The following is a 19,608-nucleotide window of genomic DNA, read 5'->3' as shown; positions in this document are numbered from 1 at the left end:
TGCCTTCTCTCTGTGGTATTCCTTGGCCTCTGAGATTGGTGCTGGGGTTTGTGGAAGGGAAAGGAATGAAAGAACAGATGAGGGCTGCTTTTTGACAGCAGTGTGGTACAGCACATAGAACTGCCCTTCCCCTCGTCCAGCGGCAGACACCCAGCGAGGGCTCCCCAGGTGCCAGACGCTGTTCACCCTGTAAGGAAATGGCACTGACAGGATGGACGGTTTCTGCCGCAGGAGCTCACATTCTGTTGGGGAGACAGACAGAAACCAAATGCGCAAGTAAATACATCATGTAATAACTCATCACGTGATAAGTTGGTAAGGAAAACAGATGTGGAAGGGCAGTCAGGGAGAGGCGGCTTGTGAGCAGAGTCTGAGTGACAGACTGGGGCTTGAATCCTGGTGTCTTGCCTTTTAAGTCGTCTTGGACAAGTTTCTTCACTTTTCTCACCTTCAGCTTGCTCCTCTGGAAGCAGGGTGATGATTCCCACCTGGAAGAATTGTTGAAGGGATGAGATGATGCAGGTAGATGTTCACTTGTTCTTGGCATTGCAAGTGCTCAGAGAATGTTTGTCTCTCCTTCTTTGGGTGTTGAGGCTGAAGGTAGGTTTGTAGGACTTGACTTCCCACCATGTCCCTTTGGGAAGGTTTTCCCAGTTCTTCCAGATGATGTAATAATGATTCCCAGGTTTACAAGACACAGCTTGACCTCAGTTTTTCTTAGCAGAACCTATGCTCTAGAAAAAAAGTATGCCAGTCTTATGATAAGCAGCTTTGAAGAGTATTAGAATTCTTGGCCGGGTGCAGTGGCTCACACCTATAATCCCAGCACTTTGGGAGGCCGAGGTGGGCGGATCACCTGAGGTCAGGAGATGGAGACCCACCTGGCCAACTTGGCAAAACCCCGTCTCTACAAAAAATACAAAAATTTGCTGGGTGTGGTAGCGCATGCCTATAATCCCAGCTACTGACAGGTTGAGGCAGGAGAATTACTTGAACCCGGGAGGCAGAAGTTGCAGTGAGCCAAGATTGTGCCACTGCACTCCAGCCTGGGTGACAGAGCGAGACTCCATCCCAGAAAAAAAAAAAAAAGAGAATTGTCTTCCTTTCCACCTGTGCTGTGTTCCCTTGACACTCGCTAGTGTCTGTTGTCACCAGAAGGGCTGTGCTGGCAGCACAGTTATGCATAGCTTGGTGCTAGGCTTCATCAAAGCACACACACTAGAGAAAACAACAAATGGGGCAAACAGCTTGTGCATGGGCGCCATGTGTGGGTAGCCCTGGGAGAATGAGGGAAAGGGGGCTTGAGGCAGGAGAAACACTGCCTATTTCTCACATTCAGGCCATTAGCGTGAGAAGAAACTGTCAGCTTTCCAGTCTGTCCACGAGCCCTCTGGAGAGTAGTAGGCCTTTCACTTTTGTCTCCTGCCTGGAAGCCCAGGGCTCTTTCCAGGAGGCAGGGATATCAAACTCCAAAGGAATCGTTTTCCTGCTTTCAGCCAGTTTCAGTAGCTAAAATAGAACCAGGCCCTTGAGTTTCTAGGCTTCTAAACTGCCCAGGAGTAAGAGGAGCCCTGTTCTTTCAGTACACAGGAGGTGCCTTAGTGCCACCAATACTAAATTGAATGCTTACGGGGCCAGACAAAAAATGACTACAGGGGCTGAGTGTGGTGGCTCACCCCTGTAATCCCACCACTTTGGGAGGCCAAGGTGGGTGGATCATTTGAAATCAGGAGTTTGAGACCAGCCTGACCAAAATGGTGAAACCCTAACTCTACTAAAAATACAAAAATTAGCCAGGCATGGTGGCGTGCACCTGCAATCCCAGCTACTCAGGAGACTGAGGCAGGAGAATTGCGTGAATCCGAGAGGCGGAGGTTGCGGTGAGCCAAGTTCTCCAGCCTGGGCAACAAGTGCAAAATTCCATCTCAAAAAAAAGAAAAAGAAATTTCCTACATTTTTTTTTGAGACGGAGTTTCACTGTTGTTACCCAGACTGGAGTGCAATGGCACAATCACCGCAACCTCCGCCTTCTTGGTTCAAGCAATTCTTCTGCCTCAGCCTCCCGAGTAGCTGGGACTACAGGCGCGCACCACCATGCCCAGCTAATTTTTTTATTTTTAGTAGAGACGGGGTTTCACCTTGTTGACCAGGATGGTCTCTGTCTCTTGACCTCGTGAGCCACCAGGCCGATTTCCTACTTTTTTTTTTTTTTTGAGACGGAGTTTCACTCTTGTTACCCAGGCTGGAGTGCAATGGCGCGATCTTGGCTCACCGCAATCTCTGTCTCCTGGGTTCAGGCAATTCTCCTGCCTCAGCCTCCTGAGTAGCTGGGATTACAGGCACGCGCCACCATGCCCAGCTAATTTTTTGTATTTTTAGTAGAGACGGGGTTTCACCACATTGACCAGGATGGTCTCGATCTCTCGTGATCCACCCGCCTCGGCCTCCCAAAGTGCTGGGATTACAGGCTTGAGCCACCACGCCCGGCCGATTTCCTACTTTTTAAATGCTGACAGCTAATTCCATTTTAAAAAAATGTGTGGGCCAAATGAAAGGCCTGTGCCAGCCTCTGCCAGCATGCTGCCTCTGCTTTGGGCTCAGTACAGTCACTGAGAACAGGAGCAGGAGAGGTTCCAGCAGTATCGGGCTAAGTCAGGCCACAGCATCTCAGGCCCATGGATAGAGGAATCCTTACACTTTGTCAAAATTGGTGCTCAGTGGTGAGATAAAGCCCAGTTTGGGCTCAAACTAAGGTTTGTTGAAAGCATTGATTATCAACCTTTTTTCCTCTGCCTGCCAGCTATTTCCATTGCCTGGCATGGAGGAATCCTGAGAGATTCTTGTGGGGGAGGAGAGGGAAGGCTAGGGAGGTATTGATCAAAACCACCCCTCTGCCTTTTTGGAGATGCTGATGTGCCAGGCTCCCTCACTCCGTGGAAAAATGCTCTGAAATGCAGTGTTAGTCTGAAGTTGATCCAGACTTAAACTATGCTTTGCTACTGCCCTAGCCACGTCCAGAATTAAGCTTTGTTGTCAGAGAAATGGGAATATAGAAAGCGTGCTGAGAGGTCAGGAGCTCAGTGAGGTCTGTGGAGACTGTATTACCAGCCGGCAACACCACGCTCCCTTGTTCCCAGGGACTTGTGTACTGGGCCCCTCGACTCCACACTGGCCCACTGTTCTTGGCAGAGGAGGGTTAGGGGATGACGGAGGAGAGCCAGGCCTCAGCAGTAGCTTCTCTGAGCTTCTTAGAATACAGACATTTAAATGGAAAAAGCAGAGCCTTCCTGGAAAGCCTTAGAAATGGAACTGAAGAATCACTGGGTCAAGACCTCACCATGGGCAAACCCAGGAAAATTTCCAGCCAGACCCCCATTCCTGTTACCCAAGGGGAGGGGCGAGACTCCCAGGACTGGCAAGAAGGATGCTTCGTTGAGTATTTGCTGTGGTTGTTCCTAACCCTGTCTGTCCAGAAGCTGGGTGTGCAGTAGGCCTCTGCAAGTAGAAACTTCCCTGTGTGGAAGTTTCTCTGGCAAACCGGGCTGGTGCTGGGGTGGGCGGGTCTCTGTGTGCTATTCCCAGGCCTGAGGATCAGAACCTATGTAACTGCCCCTCCTTACCAGTGGAGGGTGGCACTTAGAGAATGGACTCAAAACTATCACTATGGGGCCAAGCATGGTGATTCACACCTGCAATCCCAGTGCTTTGGGAGGCTGAGGCGGGAGACCAGAAGTTTGAGACCAGCCTGGGAAATATTATAAAACCCAGTCTATAAAAAAAATAAATAACTAGCTGGGCATGGTGGTGCATGCCTGTAGTCCCAGCTACTCTGCAGGCTGAGGTAGGAGAATCACTTGAGCCCAGGATGTGAAGGCCGCAATGAGCTATGATTATACCACTGCACTCCAGCTTAGGCAACACAGAGAGAGCGAGAGAGAGAGAGAGACACTGTCTCATTTTGTTGTTGTTGTTTTGGGTTTTTTTTTTTTTTGAGAGACTAAGTCTGGCTCTGCTGCCCAGGCTGGAGTGCAGTGGCGCTATCTCAGCTCACTGCAACCTCCGCCTCCCAGGTTCAAACAATTCTCCTGCCTCAGCCACTGGATTAGCTGGGATTACAGGTGCGTACCACCACGCACATCTAATTTTTGTATTTTTAGTGGAGATGGGGTTGCACCATGTTGGCCAGGCTGGTCTCAAACTCCCAACCTCAGGTGATCTGCCTACCTCGGCCTCCCAAAGTGCTGGGATTACAGGTGTGAGCCATTGTGCCTGGCCTCATTTTTCTTTTAAACAAAACCCCAAAGCCACCACTGTGGGGAGGAATCTTTGATACATCCTTTTTATCTTAAAACATCATGTTAGGTTTACATTTTGCTCCATAATGTGGTCTTTGGATTTTTCAATTTTAATGTAAAGAAATAAAGTATAGGCTAATATCTCCTGTTACCCTCTCCCCTGGAGGGGAAGGTGCCTTTAACCTGTGCTTGTGGGTAGAGCACTCAGTGTCAGGGTTAAACAGCAAATGGTCCTAAGTTTCACTTTTCAGCTCTGCATCTGAAATAGTAATACATGTAGTTAAAGAGAACACAGTTATTCTCCTGCCATCAGGGATCGGGGGTAATTTAGGCATCAACCCAGGAGCCTTGGCAAAGCCATCATTCCTCTGGGTCTGCTCTCCCCTCCGGCTCTGATCTAGGAGTGTCTGCCTCCACAGTATTTCTTATTTTTCTTTTCTTTTGTTTTTTTGAGATGGAATTTGCTCTTGTTGCCTAGGTTGGAGTACAATGGCTCGATCTTGGCTCATTGCAACCTCCACCTACCTGGTTTAAGCGATTCTCCTGCCTCAGCCTCCCAAGTAGCTGGGATTACAGGTGCCCGCCACCAAGCCCGGCTAATTTTTGTATTTTTAGTAGAAATGGGGTTTTACCATGTTGACCAGGCTGGTCTCGAATTCCTGACCTTATGTTCTGCCCACCTCAGCCTCCCAAAGTGAAGGGATTACAGGCGTGAGCCACCACGCTTGGCCTCTTTTCTTTCTTTATTACCTATTAAAATTTATTTTTATTTTTTTTATTTTTTAAGATGAGGTCTTGCTCTGTTGCCCAGAATGGTGACAAAGTCCTGGGCTCCTGTATCCTCCTGCCTTGGCCTCCCAATAGCTGGGGATTCCACTACCCGGCTCTATAGTGTTTCTCTTTACTCTATTCTGATTGGGCACTGAGTTTGCATTTTAACCTTTGGCTTGTAGAGCCAGTTTCAGAGGCTCACAGAGAGGATTCTGGCCAGGCAGAGCAGGTTCTCAGGCCAGTCGTATCTGCTAGGACCTCAGCCTCCCCACCCCCCAGGGATTGAGGCAGGGCCCAGGCCATGCAGCAACCTGCCTCCTCAGTCACCAGATCCCTGCCCTCCTGTGTGCAAATGGGTCAAAGTGAGGGCTGCTTCAGACTGAGGATGAGCTGTCATTCGAGAATGGTGGAGTCTGTGGAGCTGGGAATAACATCAGGCTTTATGAACCAGCTTCCTGTTGCTAGGCAGCTTTCATTAGCCAGGAAGGTCTGCCCTGCAGTGAGCTCCTTCGGGGAAAGGCAGGGAGACGCTAAGGGAGAGAAGAGGCTTGCCTCCCCTGGAATATTGCAGCCAGAGAGATTTCAGCACACTCTGAGATTCAGACTCCAGGCAGGCTTCATCCTATCTCTTTTCAGTAAAAGGGATTCCTGGAGACTGAGGACAGGGGATCCCTTGCAAGAGTTCGAGACCAGCCTAGGCAACAAAGACCCTATCTCCACCCAAAGGGGGAGCGGATTGACTTCTGCCTTCCATCCAGAAATGATCTCAGAAGAAGGAAGGACCTCTGAAGGAGCTGACTCCCCTCACCCCATCTTGGGGCATCATGGAGGGCAAATGGGGGTATTCCTACCTGGGACTTTGGGGTCACACAGATCTGGGTTCATGTCCTGGCTGCACCACGGGTACTCATCTCTGAGCCTACCCCAGAAGGTCACTGTAAGTAGAAGAGCAGTGTGGGCAAAGCACACAGCGTGGATCTGGTTGTGCAGCACCTGCTCAGTCACATTCTACTTTGCTTTTTGTTTTGTTTTGTTTCGTTTTGTTTGAGATGGAATCTTACTCTGTCTCCCAGGCTGGAGTACAGTGGTGTGATCATAGTGGTGTGAACTGCAGCCTCGACCTTCTGGGTTCAGGCAATTCTCTCATTGGCCTCCCAAGTAGCTGGGTCTACAGGTCAACACCCCACCACACCTGGCTAATTTTTTGTATTTTTGTGGAGACAGGGTTTCGCCATGTTGCCCGGGCTGGTCTCAAACTCCTGACCTCAAGTGATCGACCCGTTTCAGTCTCTGAGGTGCTGGGATTACAAGTGTGTGCCACCACACCACCCCACATCTGCTTTGTTTTCTAAAGTGACCTTAGGCCGGCAAGGTGGCTCATGCTTGTAATCCCAGCACTTTGGAAGGCTGAGCCCAGTGGATCGCCTGAGGTCGAGAGTTCGAGACCAGCCTGGCCAATATATTGAAATCTTATCTCTACTAAAAATAAAAAACTTAGCTGGGTGTGGTGGTGCACGCCTGTAATTCCAGCTACTCAGGAGGCTGAGGCAGGAGAATCATTTGAACCCAGGAGATGGAGGTTTCATTAAGCCGAGATCACACCATTGTGCTCCAGCCTGGACAATAAAGTGAGACTCCTTCTAAAAAAAAAAACAAAGTAAATCCTTACAACCTTTCCCATAAAGCCTCCTCGAGACTTGCCCAGGATTCCATCTGGGAATCTATGTTTCTGGAAGTTTGGAGCATCTGGAGAATCAGGGAAATTTGAACATCAGGAACTCAATAAGGAAATTAGATAACATAAAGGAATTGTTACTAATTTTATAGGTGCAATAAAGGTATAAGTACATGTTTTTAAGAATTCTCTTTTAGAGATAAATATATATGATGTCTAAAGTTTGCTTCAGAATGTCCAGTGTTAGGAAACAGCAACTGGAGGTGGCATAGCTGAAGCAAGATGGGTTGCGACTTGATCATTGTTTAAGCTGGTCAATGAGTACGTGGGAATTGGTTATACTGTCCCCTTTACTTTTGTGTATGGTTGGAATTTTCCCTAACGAAATGATTTTTTTACAGGGGGAGGAGAGGATGGGAGGAACAGGAGAAAGGGATGGTTAAGTGTAGATAACTTTCTTGAGAAATTTTTTTTTTTTGAGGCAGAGTTTCACTCTTGTTACCCAGTCTGGAGTGCAATGGCAAGATCTTGGCTCACTGCAACCTCCGCCTCCTGGGTTCAGGCAATTCTCCTGCCTCAGCCTCCTGAGTAGCTGGGATTACAGGCACGTGCCACCGTGTCCAGCTAATTTTTTGTATTTTTAGTAGAGATGGGGTTTCACCATGTTGACCAGATGGTCTCGATCTCTTGACCTCGTGATCCACCCACCTCAGCCTCCCAAAGTGCTGGGATTACAGGCTTGAGCCACTGCGCCCGGCGAGAAATTTTACATAAAGGGGAGCAGCTAAACGGGGCAGTGCCTGAATGAGGATAGGCCAACGAAAGTGATGGTGATTTTTGTTTTGTTTTGTTTTGTTTTTACTTTTTCTCTATTAACCTTGATAGAATCACTCAGTTTGGTGATTGTTTTTAAGTTGGAGAAATTGTGGAATGTTTATATTCACATGGGAAGTATCTAATAGGGAAAATTACAGGCATAGAAAAGAGAAGTTTGCTGGAGCAATGTCTTCGAAAAGGTGCAAGGGAGGCAGGATGCAGTGTCTCACGCCTGTAATCCCAGCACTTTGGGAGGCTGAGGCAAGCTGGATCACTTGAGGTCAGGAGTTCAAGACTAGCCTGGCCAATATGATGAAACTCCATCTCTACTAAAAATACAAAAAAATTAGTCCGGTGTAGCGGTACACACCTGTAGTCACAGCTATTCGGGAGGCTGAGGCAGAAGAATCACTTGAACCCAGGAGGCAGAGGTTGCAGTGAGCCAAGACTGCACCACTGCACTCCAGCCTGGACAACAGAACAAGATTCCGCCTCAAAAAAAAAAAAAAAAACCACACACCAGTCATGATGGTTCACGCCTGTAATCCCAGCACTTTGTGGCCAAGGCAGGCTAATCATGAGGTCAGGAGATAGAGACCATCCTGGTCAACATGGTGAAACTCCATCTCTACTAAAAATACAAAAAATTAGGTGAGCATGGTGGCGGGTGCCTGTAGTCCCAGTTACTCAGGAGGCTGAGGCAGGAGAATCACTTGAACCTGGGAGGCAGAGGTTGCAGTGAGCCAAGATTGTGCCACTGCCCCCCAGCCTGGGCAACAAGAGCGAGTCTCCATCTCAAAATAAATAAAAAATAAAAAAGAGGCTGGGCACAGTAGCTCACACCTGTAATCCCAGCACTTTGGGATCCCAAGGTGGGCGGATCACAAGGTCAAGAGATCAAGACCATCCTGGCCAACATGGTGAAACCCTGTCTTTACTAAAAATACAAAAATTAGCTGGGTGTAGTGGCACATGCCTGTAGTCCCAGCTACTTGGGAGGCTGAGGCAGGAGAATTGCTTGAACCTGGGAGGGGAGGTTGCAGTGAGCTGAGATCTCTCCACTGCACTCCAGCCTGGCGCCTGGCGACAGAGCGAGACTCTGTCTGAAAAATAAAAAGAAAGAAAAGGTGTAAGGGCAGGACTCCAGTCTGTAGGTAGAAGGGGACTTTAGAGAGAATTCTACCTGTACCATCCCTAGGAACAAGAGGACAGCAGGGACTGGGCGTGAAGTGCAGGGAGGGAAGGCACTAGCTCTTATACGTCGCCTGCGGCTTGCTAAGCAGTGGCCAAGAAGCCTTTCGCACCTTGCCATATGCTGTTACTTTCTGTCACCCAGTGCCCATTGAGGTGGGGCCTGATTTGCTCTCTAATTACAGCAGAAGCTCAGAGAGGTTTAGTGATTTGCCCAAAGTCAAACAGCCAGTAAGGAGAGGAGCCAGTGTTTGAACTGATCCCTGTCTTGCTCCAAGTTTGTGCTGCCCAGGGATTAGTCTACCCAGGAGTAGAGATGACAGGGGCATTGGCATTGAGGAGTTGGCCCTTGTGCAGACGAAGCTCTGGTCATCAGACAGCGGGCTCCTGGTGTCCAGAAAGACTCGTGAGGCAGTGGCTTCCTTGCCCAGCCAGCTGAGTGTGCCTACATCTGTGTCCAGTGCACGAGAGGCTGGCCCGGGCCTGGTTTTCTGGGTAGCCACCACGAGCACGCTGTGTGCAGACCGTCTTACATCTCCAGCAGGGCAAGGACAATGGCATGTGTAGCATGGATTATATTTCCGCCACCTGGGTTCAAGTTTCCAGAAACTCAGGACAATTCTTTATTTTCCCAATCAGAGTCTGGATGGGAATGTTGCTTTCTTGTTCTGGGGTTTGAGCAAGGTTGAATGCCTTCCAAAGTTGAAGCAAACAACCAATATCACCAGTGCAGGCTGAGAGAAAATGTACCCTAGTTACTGCAGAAATGCTCATTCTTAGTGAAGGCGGTCGTTACAAATCCCTGGGTGGAAATAGCCACTCAGAAATGGGGAAGAGAGGAACAGGTGATGCCTGGGGATGGCTTTTTGTTCCTCTCACCTCATCTGTGGGAGATGAAACACTGACTCCTTCCACGGGCAGTTGAGTAAAGCGTCTTTGATTCTTCTTCTCCTTCAATTGTTACTTGAAAGAGGCCACTCACCCATTCCTTTATCTCCAGGAAGGCTGCTCCTCTCCGGGCAATCTTGGTTCCACTCTCCTGAACTAGCAGCCCCAGGCAGGCATTCAGCTTTTGAATTCTGCTCTAACTAGTGTCTCTCAGAGCCCAGGTCCAGAATGGACCACCTGAGGCTGTTTGCTCTGCCTGCACTTCTTCACTTGGGTTCTGTGTGGAGGCAGCTGAACTCCCCTGTCATGAAACTGAGCCAGAGGTGGGGAGCAGGCCACACCTGTCAGCTTGCTGTCCTCCCATCCCCAATGCCTGGCCGAGCATCTCGGGCCCAGTTTCATGTCAGGCTGTGCTATGGATGCTCTGTCCCTGTACCTCAAGCAAACTGGGTTAATCCTCTGAAGACCATTCAGTGGATCCCACTGTTACCAGGCTGGGCTTGTCCAGGCTGCTGAGTGCAGCTTTAGATATAGATATGATGCACATGAGAGCCAAGGCAGAATGAGGTTACAGACTCAGCCCTGCTTCTGAGGGCTGATGGATGACCCCTTCCCAGCCACTGCTGCATTTCACGGCAGCCATAGCTTTAGTTCATTTCTGTGAGCTCCTGAATCGCTTCTCTAATCCCTGCCCAGCTCAGGTCACCTGCTGCTGCCCTATGCAGAGCCCAAATGCTCCGCTCGTGGTGGGAAACCAAACCATCTCACAGATCCTATTTGTTGAGGGAGCTGGTGAAAGATGGGATGCCCATGGGCAGCCCTAGCCTTCCTGGGTTTTGTGAATTCTGATTCACACCGAGATTGGAGAGAATATCTGGCATCATCTCATGATGGGAACCCTAGTGCTGGTCACCTACTGAATTATTATAATTAATTTTGAGTTGGCAATATATTTAACTGGTTCAAAAATCAAAACCATACAAAAAGCTTACAATGGGGCTGGGTGCAGTGGTTCACGCCTATAATTCCAGCACCTTGGGAGGGTGAGATGGGCAGAATACTTGAGCTCAGAAGTTTAAGACCAGCCTGGACAACATGATGAAACCCTGTCTCTACTAAAAATAAAAATAAATAAATAAAATAAAATCATAGTATATGCCTGTAGTTCCAGCTACTTGACAGGCTGAGGTAGGAGGATCACTTGAGCCTGGGAGGCAGAGGTTGCAGTGAGCAGAGATCGTGCCCACTGCACTCCAGCCTGGGTGACAGAGCAAGACTCTGTCTTTTTTCTTTTTCTTTTTCTTTTTTTTGAGAAAGAGTTTCACTCTTGTTGCCCATTCTGGAGTGCAGTGGTGCAATCTCAGCTCACTGTAACCTCCAACTACCGGGTTCAAGCGATTCTGTGCCTTGGCCTCCCAAGTAGCGAGGTTTACAGGCATGTGCCACAACACCTGGCTGATTTTGTATTTTTAGTAAAGACCAGGTTTCTCCAGGTTGGTCAGGCTGGTCTTGAACACTGGACCTCAGGTGATCCTCCTGCCTCAGCCTCCCAAAGTGCTGGGATTACAGGCATCAGCCACCGTGCCCAGCCGAGATTCTGACTTAAAAAAAAAAAAAGTGTACAGTGAAAAGTGTCACTCCTTTCTCTGCACTTGTTTGCCCACTTCTCTCTCTGCACAAGCCCTATACAGGCAGCCACTTTTGTTTCTCATGCATCCTTCTAGAGGTTTGCCTTTGTTGGGTTTTTGTTTTGGTTTTTGGTTTTTTGAGACAGGGTTTCACTGTGTCACCCAGGCTGGAGTACAGAGGTGCAGTCTCAACTCCCTGCAGCCTCTGTGTGCTGGGCCCCAGCAGTCCTCCCACCTCTGCCTCCGTGATCCAGGCTCATGTCACCAGACCCAGATAATGCTTACATTTTTTATAGAGACGGGGTCTCCCTATGTTGCCCAGGCTGGTCTCAAACTTTTGGGCTCAAGTGATCTCCCCACCTTGGCCTCCCAATGTGTTGGGATTATAGATGTGAGCCACTGCACCTGGCCTAAAGGTTTTTATACTAATAAAAAAGATGGTATTCTTTGTTCACACCTCCCTTTTGTAATTAAAAGGTGTCATGGAATTATATGGTTCTGCATCTTGCTGTTGGAGAGCTTTTCATTATTCATTCCTAGAGAGCATCCTCATTCTTCTTCAGAGTTGCCTGATACTCTGCTATAGAGAGGTGCCATATTTACTTAACCTGTCCCCTATGATGGGCATGTGGATGGTTTCCAGTCTTTTGCTGTTATAACGAAATACTCATGCAGTTATAGCTGTAGGATGGATTCTCAGAAGAGGGGTTACTGGGTCAGAGGTTATCTGCAGCATTAATAGAGAGTGCCATATTGCATCTCTGCGGGTTGCGGCATCTGGCCCTCCCATGAGCCATGTATGAGTGGATTCAGCAGTTCCCCATGTCCCTTCCATCTCCATCTTCCTGGTGTCTCCTCCACTCTAAATCAGGCCTCTTAGAATCGTTAAATTGGTGTATAAGGGGTTGCGGGCAGGGGCCCTATAGATTCCATTAGCATTTGTGGTCTCCAGCCCTGCCCCGTGTCACATTTGTTAAGCTACATAACTTGATGCACTTTGGGGTCACACGAGAGGCTGGTGAAGGCAAGCCCCAGGGCTATCCTGGGTCTGCAGTTCCTGGTCTTTCCCTGGAAAGATGGCACCAGACCTTCAGAGGGGCTATCCACAGCAGTGTGCTGGAGTTAATGTAGTGACGCCCCTGCCCACTCAGAGCTGCAGCTCCTGGAGCCTTCCTGTCAGCAGGATGGGATGGGCCAACAGGGTAGAGAAATGTACCTGGGCTCAGCTGGCCCAGACTCCAAAGGCTACCAGAAAACCAGGGTGGCAAATGCCCATCATTCAACGAGTAAACTGTGGTGTGTATATTCGTGTGTGTGTGTATATGTGTGTGTATATATGTATATGTATGTATACATATATATATAGTAGAATACTACTCAGCCATAAAAAGGAATCCATTAATGGCATTTGCAGCAAACTGGGTGGGACTGGAGACTATTATTCTTTATTTTATTTTATTCTTTTTTTGAGATGGAGTTCTGCTCTTGTCACCCAGGATAGAGTGCAGTGGTGCAATCTTGGCTCACTGCAACCTCTGTCTCCTGAGTTCAAGCAATTCTCCTGCCTCAGCCTCCCAAGTAGCTGGGATTACAGGTGCCTGCCCCCATTCCTGGCTAATTTTTGTACTTTTAGTAGAGATGAGCCAGGCGCAGTGGTTCATGCCTGTAATCCCAGCACTTTGAGAGGCCAAGGCAGGTGAATCATGAGGTCAGGGGTTCGAGATCAGCCTGGCAAACATGGTGAAACCTATTCTCTACTAAAAATACAAAATTAGCTGGGCATGTTGGCACATGCCTGTAGTCCCAGCTACTCTGGAGGCTGAGGCAGGAAAATGGTTTGAACCTAGGAGGCCGAGATTACAGTGAGCTAAGATCGTGCCACTACACTCCAGCCTGGCGACAGAGCAAGACTCTGTCTCAAAAAATAACATAAAATAGTAGAGACGGGTTTTCACTATGTTGGCCAGGCTCATCTCGAAATCCTGACCTCAGACGATTTGCCCACCTCAGCCTCCCAGAGTGCTGGGATTACAGGCGTGAGCCACTGTGCCCGGCCACTAAAGTTTCTCTCTTCTCCATTTTGATTATTTGCCCAAACCTCTTCATGCCAACCAGTGTTGGTTTTTATTAATTAGTCCACGTTTTTTTCTCATATGAAATGAGCCCAGTGATGCCAGGGCTATCACCTTGTTGTGGTGCACCCAGGGTGGCCGTAGGCGGTGCTGGGACCCACGGGATCAGGGTCCTGAAGCCTTCACAGGTGGGAGACTGGGGCTGGACAGCTCAGTCAGCAGGTAGGTGGGTTCAGCTCACCTGGTGCTTTAGCCTACCAGTGCTTCCTACCACCACCCTCCACCCTGGAAGCTGGGGTGATAGTGGGAGCTGCGGTGGTAGCGGGATCTGGGGTGGTAGTGGGAGCTGGGGAGAGAGGAGTACGGGGAGTGAGGCCCTGGAGTTGGGCCTGGTGCTCCAGGCCAGTGAGAAGGGGAGAATGGGCACAGGCCTTCATGTGGACCCTCCCTAGGGAAGGGTCCGTAACAGTCCCGCCTCAGTCTATCTGTGGACACCCCCCAGGGAAGAACACTTGCTGCTGGCTTTGCAGGCAGCTCTGAGTGTGGTGTTCACTGTGGGACAGCGTGTCCTTCTGCCTGCACCTGTTTCCATCAGTGAGAATGCCCAGGTCTCTGCTGACTCAGAAGTCTTAGAGCCAGGCTTCAGGGCGCCTGTGATGCTAGCACTTCAGAAGGCTGAGGTGGGAGGATCACTTAAGCCCAGTTGTTGCAGGCTAGCCTAGGCAACATAGCCAGACCCCAGTCTCTACAAAAAAAATGAAAAATTAGCCAAGCTTGGTAGCACAAGCCTGTAGTCCCAGCTGCTTGAGAGGCTGAGGTGGGAGGATGGCTTGACCCCAGGAGGCTGAGACTTCGGTGAGCTGCGGTTGCACCACTGCACTCCAGCCCCGGCAACAGAGTGAGTTCAGCCTGAGAAAAAAACGTTCTTAATCTTTTTGGGTCAGAAGCTGAGAAGCACAGACCCACTATCCAGGACAAAAAGCACTTACCTAATCATTCTAGAGCACACCAACAATTTGCATTCAAATTGCTCTCAATTTCAGGGGGTCTTTGGAGCCCCAGAAGTCCATCCACAAAGCCCTCTAGGGTAATGGCTCTCAGGTAATGGTGTTCTGATGATTATTTTGCCTAGACACCGCACATGATAACATGTTGGCTGCATGTGGCTCTTGGTGGGGGACACCTGGTGGGAATGGGCAGGACAAGTGCAGGGTGAACAGCTGCTGGCTGGAGCCCATAGAGCTGAGTCAGTCTTGCCTGGGCCACTGGCCTAACCGGTCTTTGTTGCAAAGTGGATGCAGGAGAGGGATTTCTTCCTCAGATGCTGCCTGGCGCCTTGGCTGGGTTTCACAAAAGGGGATTAGGGACCAGGAGGCCAAAGGAGACTGAGTGTGATGTCTGGTTCTCTCAGTATTCACTACTTGAGGTGACTGGTCAGGAATGCCTCCTCTCCCCCAGGGAGGACCCCATACATGTGGGCAGAGGCTGGCTGGGAAGGTGGGCGAGGCCAGGCCTGGGAATACTGGGGCTGCCATTCCCCAGTCCCCTGGCCTGGCTGCCTTTTCGATTGGTCGAGGGAAGGTGGGAAATCGAATGACTCATTATCCCTGCCATTAGTCACAGCCCTGAGGCACGTGACCCCCTGCAGGACTTGTGCCACCTGCTGCTTCTCTCCCCACTCTGAATGGGAAGAGCAACCCCAGGAAATGATCACCACTTTCCCACAGGCACAGAGAGACTAAGACCCTATGTATCCTAGGGCCACACGAGACCTCCACGGACCAGGGGGACTGATCATGGAGAGGAGCATGTGGACCAGGCACAGTGACTCAGGCTGTAATCCCATCACTTTGGGAGGCTGAGGTGGGGAGATCACCTGAGGTCAGGAATTCAAGACCAGCTTGGCCAACATGGCGAAACCCCATGTCTACTAAAAATATAAAATTAGCCAGGTGTGGTGACAGACACCTGTAGTCCCAGCTACTTGGGAGGCTGAGGCAGGAGAATCACTTGAACCTGGGAAGCAGAGGTTGTAGTGAGCCGAGATGGCGCCATTGTACTCCAGCCTAGGCAACAAGAGCAAAACTCTGTCTTAAAAAATAATTAATCAATTAATTAAATAAAAATGCAAAAGTTAGCTGGGCATGGTGGCACGTGCCTGTAATCCCAGCTACTCAGGAGGCTGAGGCAGGAGAATCATTTGAACCTGGGAGGTGGAGGTTACGGTGAACTGAGATCATGCCACTGCACTCCAGACTGGGTGACAGAGCAAGACTCCATCTCAAAACAAAACAAGATCATCCCCTGTGCCCCATACACACACGATAGGTGCACATACGCCCATACACAGTAGGTGCGCATATGCCCATACACACACAGTAGGTGTGTATACGCCCATAAATGACAGGTGTGCATACACCCATACACACATGATAGGTGTGCATATGCCCATACACACATGATAGGTGCACATACATTTGTCTGCATGCACATGTGCACATAAATGCATGGATACACTGTGAAGGAAAGGTCGTGTCTTGTAAGATAAAACCCTCCAACATCTGAGCAATGAAGAGCTCTGGCAGGAGGCCCTCAGGAGGAGAAGGGATCCTGCCTGTTTCCCCAGCCTTGGGATGCTCTTGCTGAGCTGGCAGCCCTCCAGATTGGCCCAGGCAGCTCTCTCCCTTCTTGATTTCTTTTTTTTTTTTTGTCGAAACATTTTATTTAACCAAATATATCCAAAATATTATCAGTTGAACCTGTGATTTATATAAAGTTAATGAGATATTTTACATTCTTTTTTTCATTCTCAGCCCTCAAAATCTAGTGTATTTCACACTTACATCACATCTCAATTCAGACTAGCCACCTTCCAAAAGAGCTTAGCAAGGCCCCTTGGGGTGGCTCACGCCTGTAATTCCAGTGCTCTGAGAGGCGGAGGCAGGTGGATCGCTTGAGGAGTTCAAGACCAGCCTGGGCAACATGGGGAGACCCTGTTTCAAGGTGCTGTGCGCCCACGGCGCCGCATGTTCCTGCGGGACCTGCGTGGCCACGTGGAGCTGTCGGAGGCCAGGCTGCAGGATGTGCTGCAGCGCGCCGGGCCGAGCGCTTCCTGCTGCAGGAGGTGGAGACGCAGGAGGGTCTCGGGGACCCGGAGGCCTAGGCGGCGGCGGCGCCTCCGCCTGGAGGGTTGTGGCCGTGTCCTCCGTGCGCCTCTGCGCGCGCTACCAGCGCGGCGAGTGCCAGGCCTGCGACCAGCTGCACTTCTGCCGCCGGCACATGCTGGGCAAGTGCCCCAACCGAGACTGCTGGTGAGAAGGCGGCAGCTGCGGCCCGGGTGGGCGGGCGGGGACTGTGGGCGCAGGCCGCGGGCCTGGCCTTCCGGCCGGAAGCGACAGCAACTCTCCCTTCTTGATTTCAGTCCAAGAGAGGACCAAACAAAACTCCTTCATTGATCGGCAGTGATTGCTAGTCAGTTACTGAATTCTTTCCTAACTCAAGGTTTCATATTCTAACAGTACTACTCAAAATAAACTTGACAGGAGCCAGGCCTGGTGTCTCAGGTGTGTAATTCCAGCACCTTGAGAGGCTGAGGCACACAGATTGCTTGAGCCGAAGGACCAGGCTGGACAACAGGGAAAAACCCTGTCTCTAGAAAAAAATATATTTAAAAAATTAGCTGGGCATGGTGGTGCACACTTCTTGTCCCAGCTACTTGGGAGGCTGAGGTGGGAGAATCAGTTGTGCCACAGAGGCTGGGACTGTTATGAGCTGAGATTGTGCCACTGCACTGCAGCCTGGGTGTCAGAGTGGGTCCCTGTCTCAAAAAAAAAAAAAAATTGACAGACCTCAATTTCCCTGTTTTTCTTTTCTTTTCTTTCTTTCTTTTTGAGACGGAATCTTGCTCTGCCAGGCTGTAGTGCAGTTACAATCTCAGCTCACTACAGCCTCCCCCTTCCAGGTTCAAGTGATTCTCCTGCTTCAGTCTCCTGAGTAGCTGGGACTACAGGTGCCTGCCACCGCACCCAGCTAGTTTTTTTTTTTTGAGACAGAATTTCGCTGTTGTTACCTAGGTTGGAGTGTAATGGTGTGATCTCGGCTCACCACAACCTCCGCCTCCTGGGTTCAAGCAATTCTCCTGCCTCAGCCTCCTGAGTAGCTGGAATTACAGGCCCGCGCCACCGTGCCCAGCTAATTTTTTGTATTTTTAGTAGAGACGGGGTTTCACCATGTTGACCAGGATAGTCTCAATCTCTTGACCTCGTGATCCACCGCCTCGGCCTCCCAAAGTGCTGGGATTATAGGTGTGAGCCACCACATGCAGCCCTTTCCCCGTTTCTAAGAGAGGAGTGTCTCCACCCACTTCTGGGGCAGCCTTGGATCCTCTCTCCAGGGCATCCTCTTCCTCTCCCTGTCAGGGATCCTGCAAAAACCCAGCTCTTGGAGGTTTGCTGTAGAACTGTATCTGGACAGACAGGGTGAAGAGGCAGGAACTGACACAGACACAATGCCTCCTGAGAGCCAGACCCCATGTGAGGGAGTTCACATCCTCTGTCTCATGTAACTTCTCACACTAGCCCTAAGAAGTCTTCCCATTTCAGCCGGGCTCAGTGGCTTACGCCTGTAATCCCAGCACTTTGGGAGGCCGAAGCCGGTGAATCACTTACAGTCAGGAGTTCAAGACCAACCTGGCCATCATGGTAAAACCCTGTCTCTACAAAAATAAAAAAATTAGCTGGGCATGGTGTATGCAGCTGTAATCCCAGCTATTCAGGATGCTGAGGCAGGAGAATCACTTGAACCCAAGAGGCTCAGGTTGCAGTGAGCTAAGATAGTTACACTCCAGCAAAGATAGTTACACTCTGTGAGTTACACTCAGTCTTCATTCAAAAAAAAAAAAGTCTTCCCATTTCACAGACAACAAAACAGTCTTAGAGCAAGTGACCGTGCCAAGCTCAGACCCCGTTCTGTCTGACTCTCTGTCTCCAGCACAGCTCATTGTTTTCAGTCGGTGTGAAGAAAGCACTCCTTCTCCCATGGTGCCCGCAACCAGACACACTTGGAGGTGGCGAAAGGGGCTCGGGTCAAGGTTCAGAGCCCTGGGTCCTCATCCTAGTGGCTCTGCCACTCTGTGCCTATGATGGATTCTTTCCCCTTTTTGGGCCTTTCCCTTCTCACCTGTAAAACTGTTAGCTTGGCCTCAATAACGTAGCAGCCCCTCCTCACACATACGCACTCATATTTTTAGAGTCTGTATGGTCCAAGGCAACTCCCCACCATCTCCCTCCAAGCCCTTCTTCCCTGCAGGGTTTGTGGAACTCTGGGTCCAGACAGAGACTAAGTCTAACCCTAAAATATGACTGAACGGAGGGAAGCTTTCCTAGTATGGAAGAGAGAAACCTCTTGCTCTCAGCTGCTGGGCTCATCAGTCCAGCGGCTGCTGGTGGGTCCAATCTCTACAGTGACGTCATCAATATTTTAGCTCCTTCAGAGCCTGTTCCTTAGCAGCCGAATCACCTGTACCCTCAGAAGGGATCCCGAGTCCATAGCTCCCCACATCCCCATCATGTGGGTGCTGTGCTTGCTGCCAGGGCTGGAGCCACTCATGCTGCCCTGAGCGGGGAGCTTTGGGCCTCGTGGCCCCAGGTGTGATGCCGAATATGGGACGCCTGTACACACCGGGCAAGGGCGAAGGACAGCTCGGCATGTCCTAGCTTTTCGCCCTGGGCAGGAACAGAGGGAGGGGAGGGTAATTTCAGAGGATGCCAGGGTATCTCCCTGGCCTGCCCTTAGTTCTAACATGGGTCAGGGCTTGCCCTTACCCCTTGCCTCACCGCAGGTATGGGGCGGAGGAGCTTTTCTCCCTATCCTTGCCAGGCTCAGATGCTGTTTTCCTTTGTGGCCAGGTGCGGTGGAGGCTTGCCTCTTGCATCAGCTGAGACGCCGTGCCGCTGGCTTCCTGCACAGTGACAAGATGGCAGCCCTGTTCACCAAGGTGGGGAAGACGTACCCAGTGGCCGGGGAGATTTGCCACAAGGTGCAGGAGCTGCAGCAGCAGGTAGACAGCAGGTGAGCCCCAGCTGCCCCTTCCCTCCTTCTGGCTCTTCCCACGTGGCAAGTGCTGCTTCCTAGGACAGCCCGTCTGGAAGCTGGCTTCCTGGGCCTGTTCCTTGTAGAACTTCTGGATGGGGGATCAGCCTGAGGGTGGGGGTTGCCTCCATTCAGGCACAAGGCTCTATACCCTCCTTCAGCTCCCAGTGCCAGTCAGTTCT

General features: G+C 50.3%; 1 protein-coding gene across 8 annotated transcripts in view; it reads left to right on the top strand.

Annotated features, from left to right (window-relative positions):
• The window catches only part of SGSM2 (small G protein signaling modulator 2), a 45,755-nt gene that overhangs the window by 7,082 nt on the left and 19,065 nt on the right, over window positions 1-19,608 (top strand). For all 8 annotated transcript variants that reach the window (XR_013535418.1, XR_013535417.1, XR_008481436.2 and 5 more), the window contains exon 3: window positions 19,243-19,405. Coding sequence is in view for 4 of the 8 variants with exons in the window: in XM_035299382.3 (XP_035155273.1) it covers window positions 19,243-19,405 (163 nt within the window). In the remaining 4 variants the exon portion in view is untranslated. The remainder of the gene's footprint in view (window positions 1-19,242; window positions 19,406-19,608) is intronic.

The sequence above is a fragment of the Callithrix jacchus genome, chromosome 5 (genome assembly GCF_049354715.1).
Source record: "Callithrix jacchus isolate 240 chromosome 5, calJac240_pri, whole genome shotgun sequence".
Classification (NCBI taxonomy): domain Eukaryota; kingdom Metazoa; phylum Chordata; class Mammalia; order Primates; family Cebidae; genus Callithrix; species Callithrix jacchus.
The sequence above is the reverse complement of the archived record's forward strand: the minus strand, read 5'-3'. Positions and strand labels throughout refer to the sequence as shown.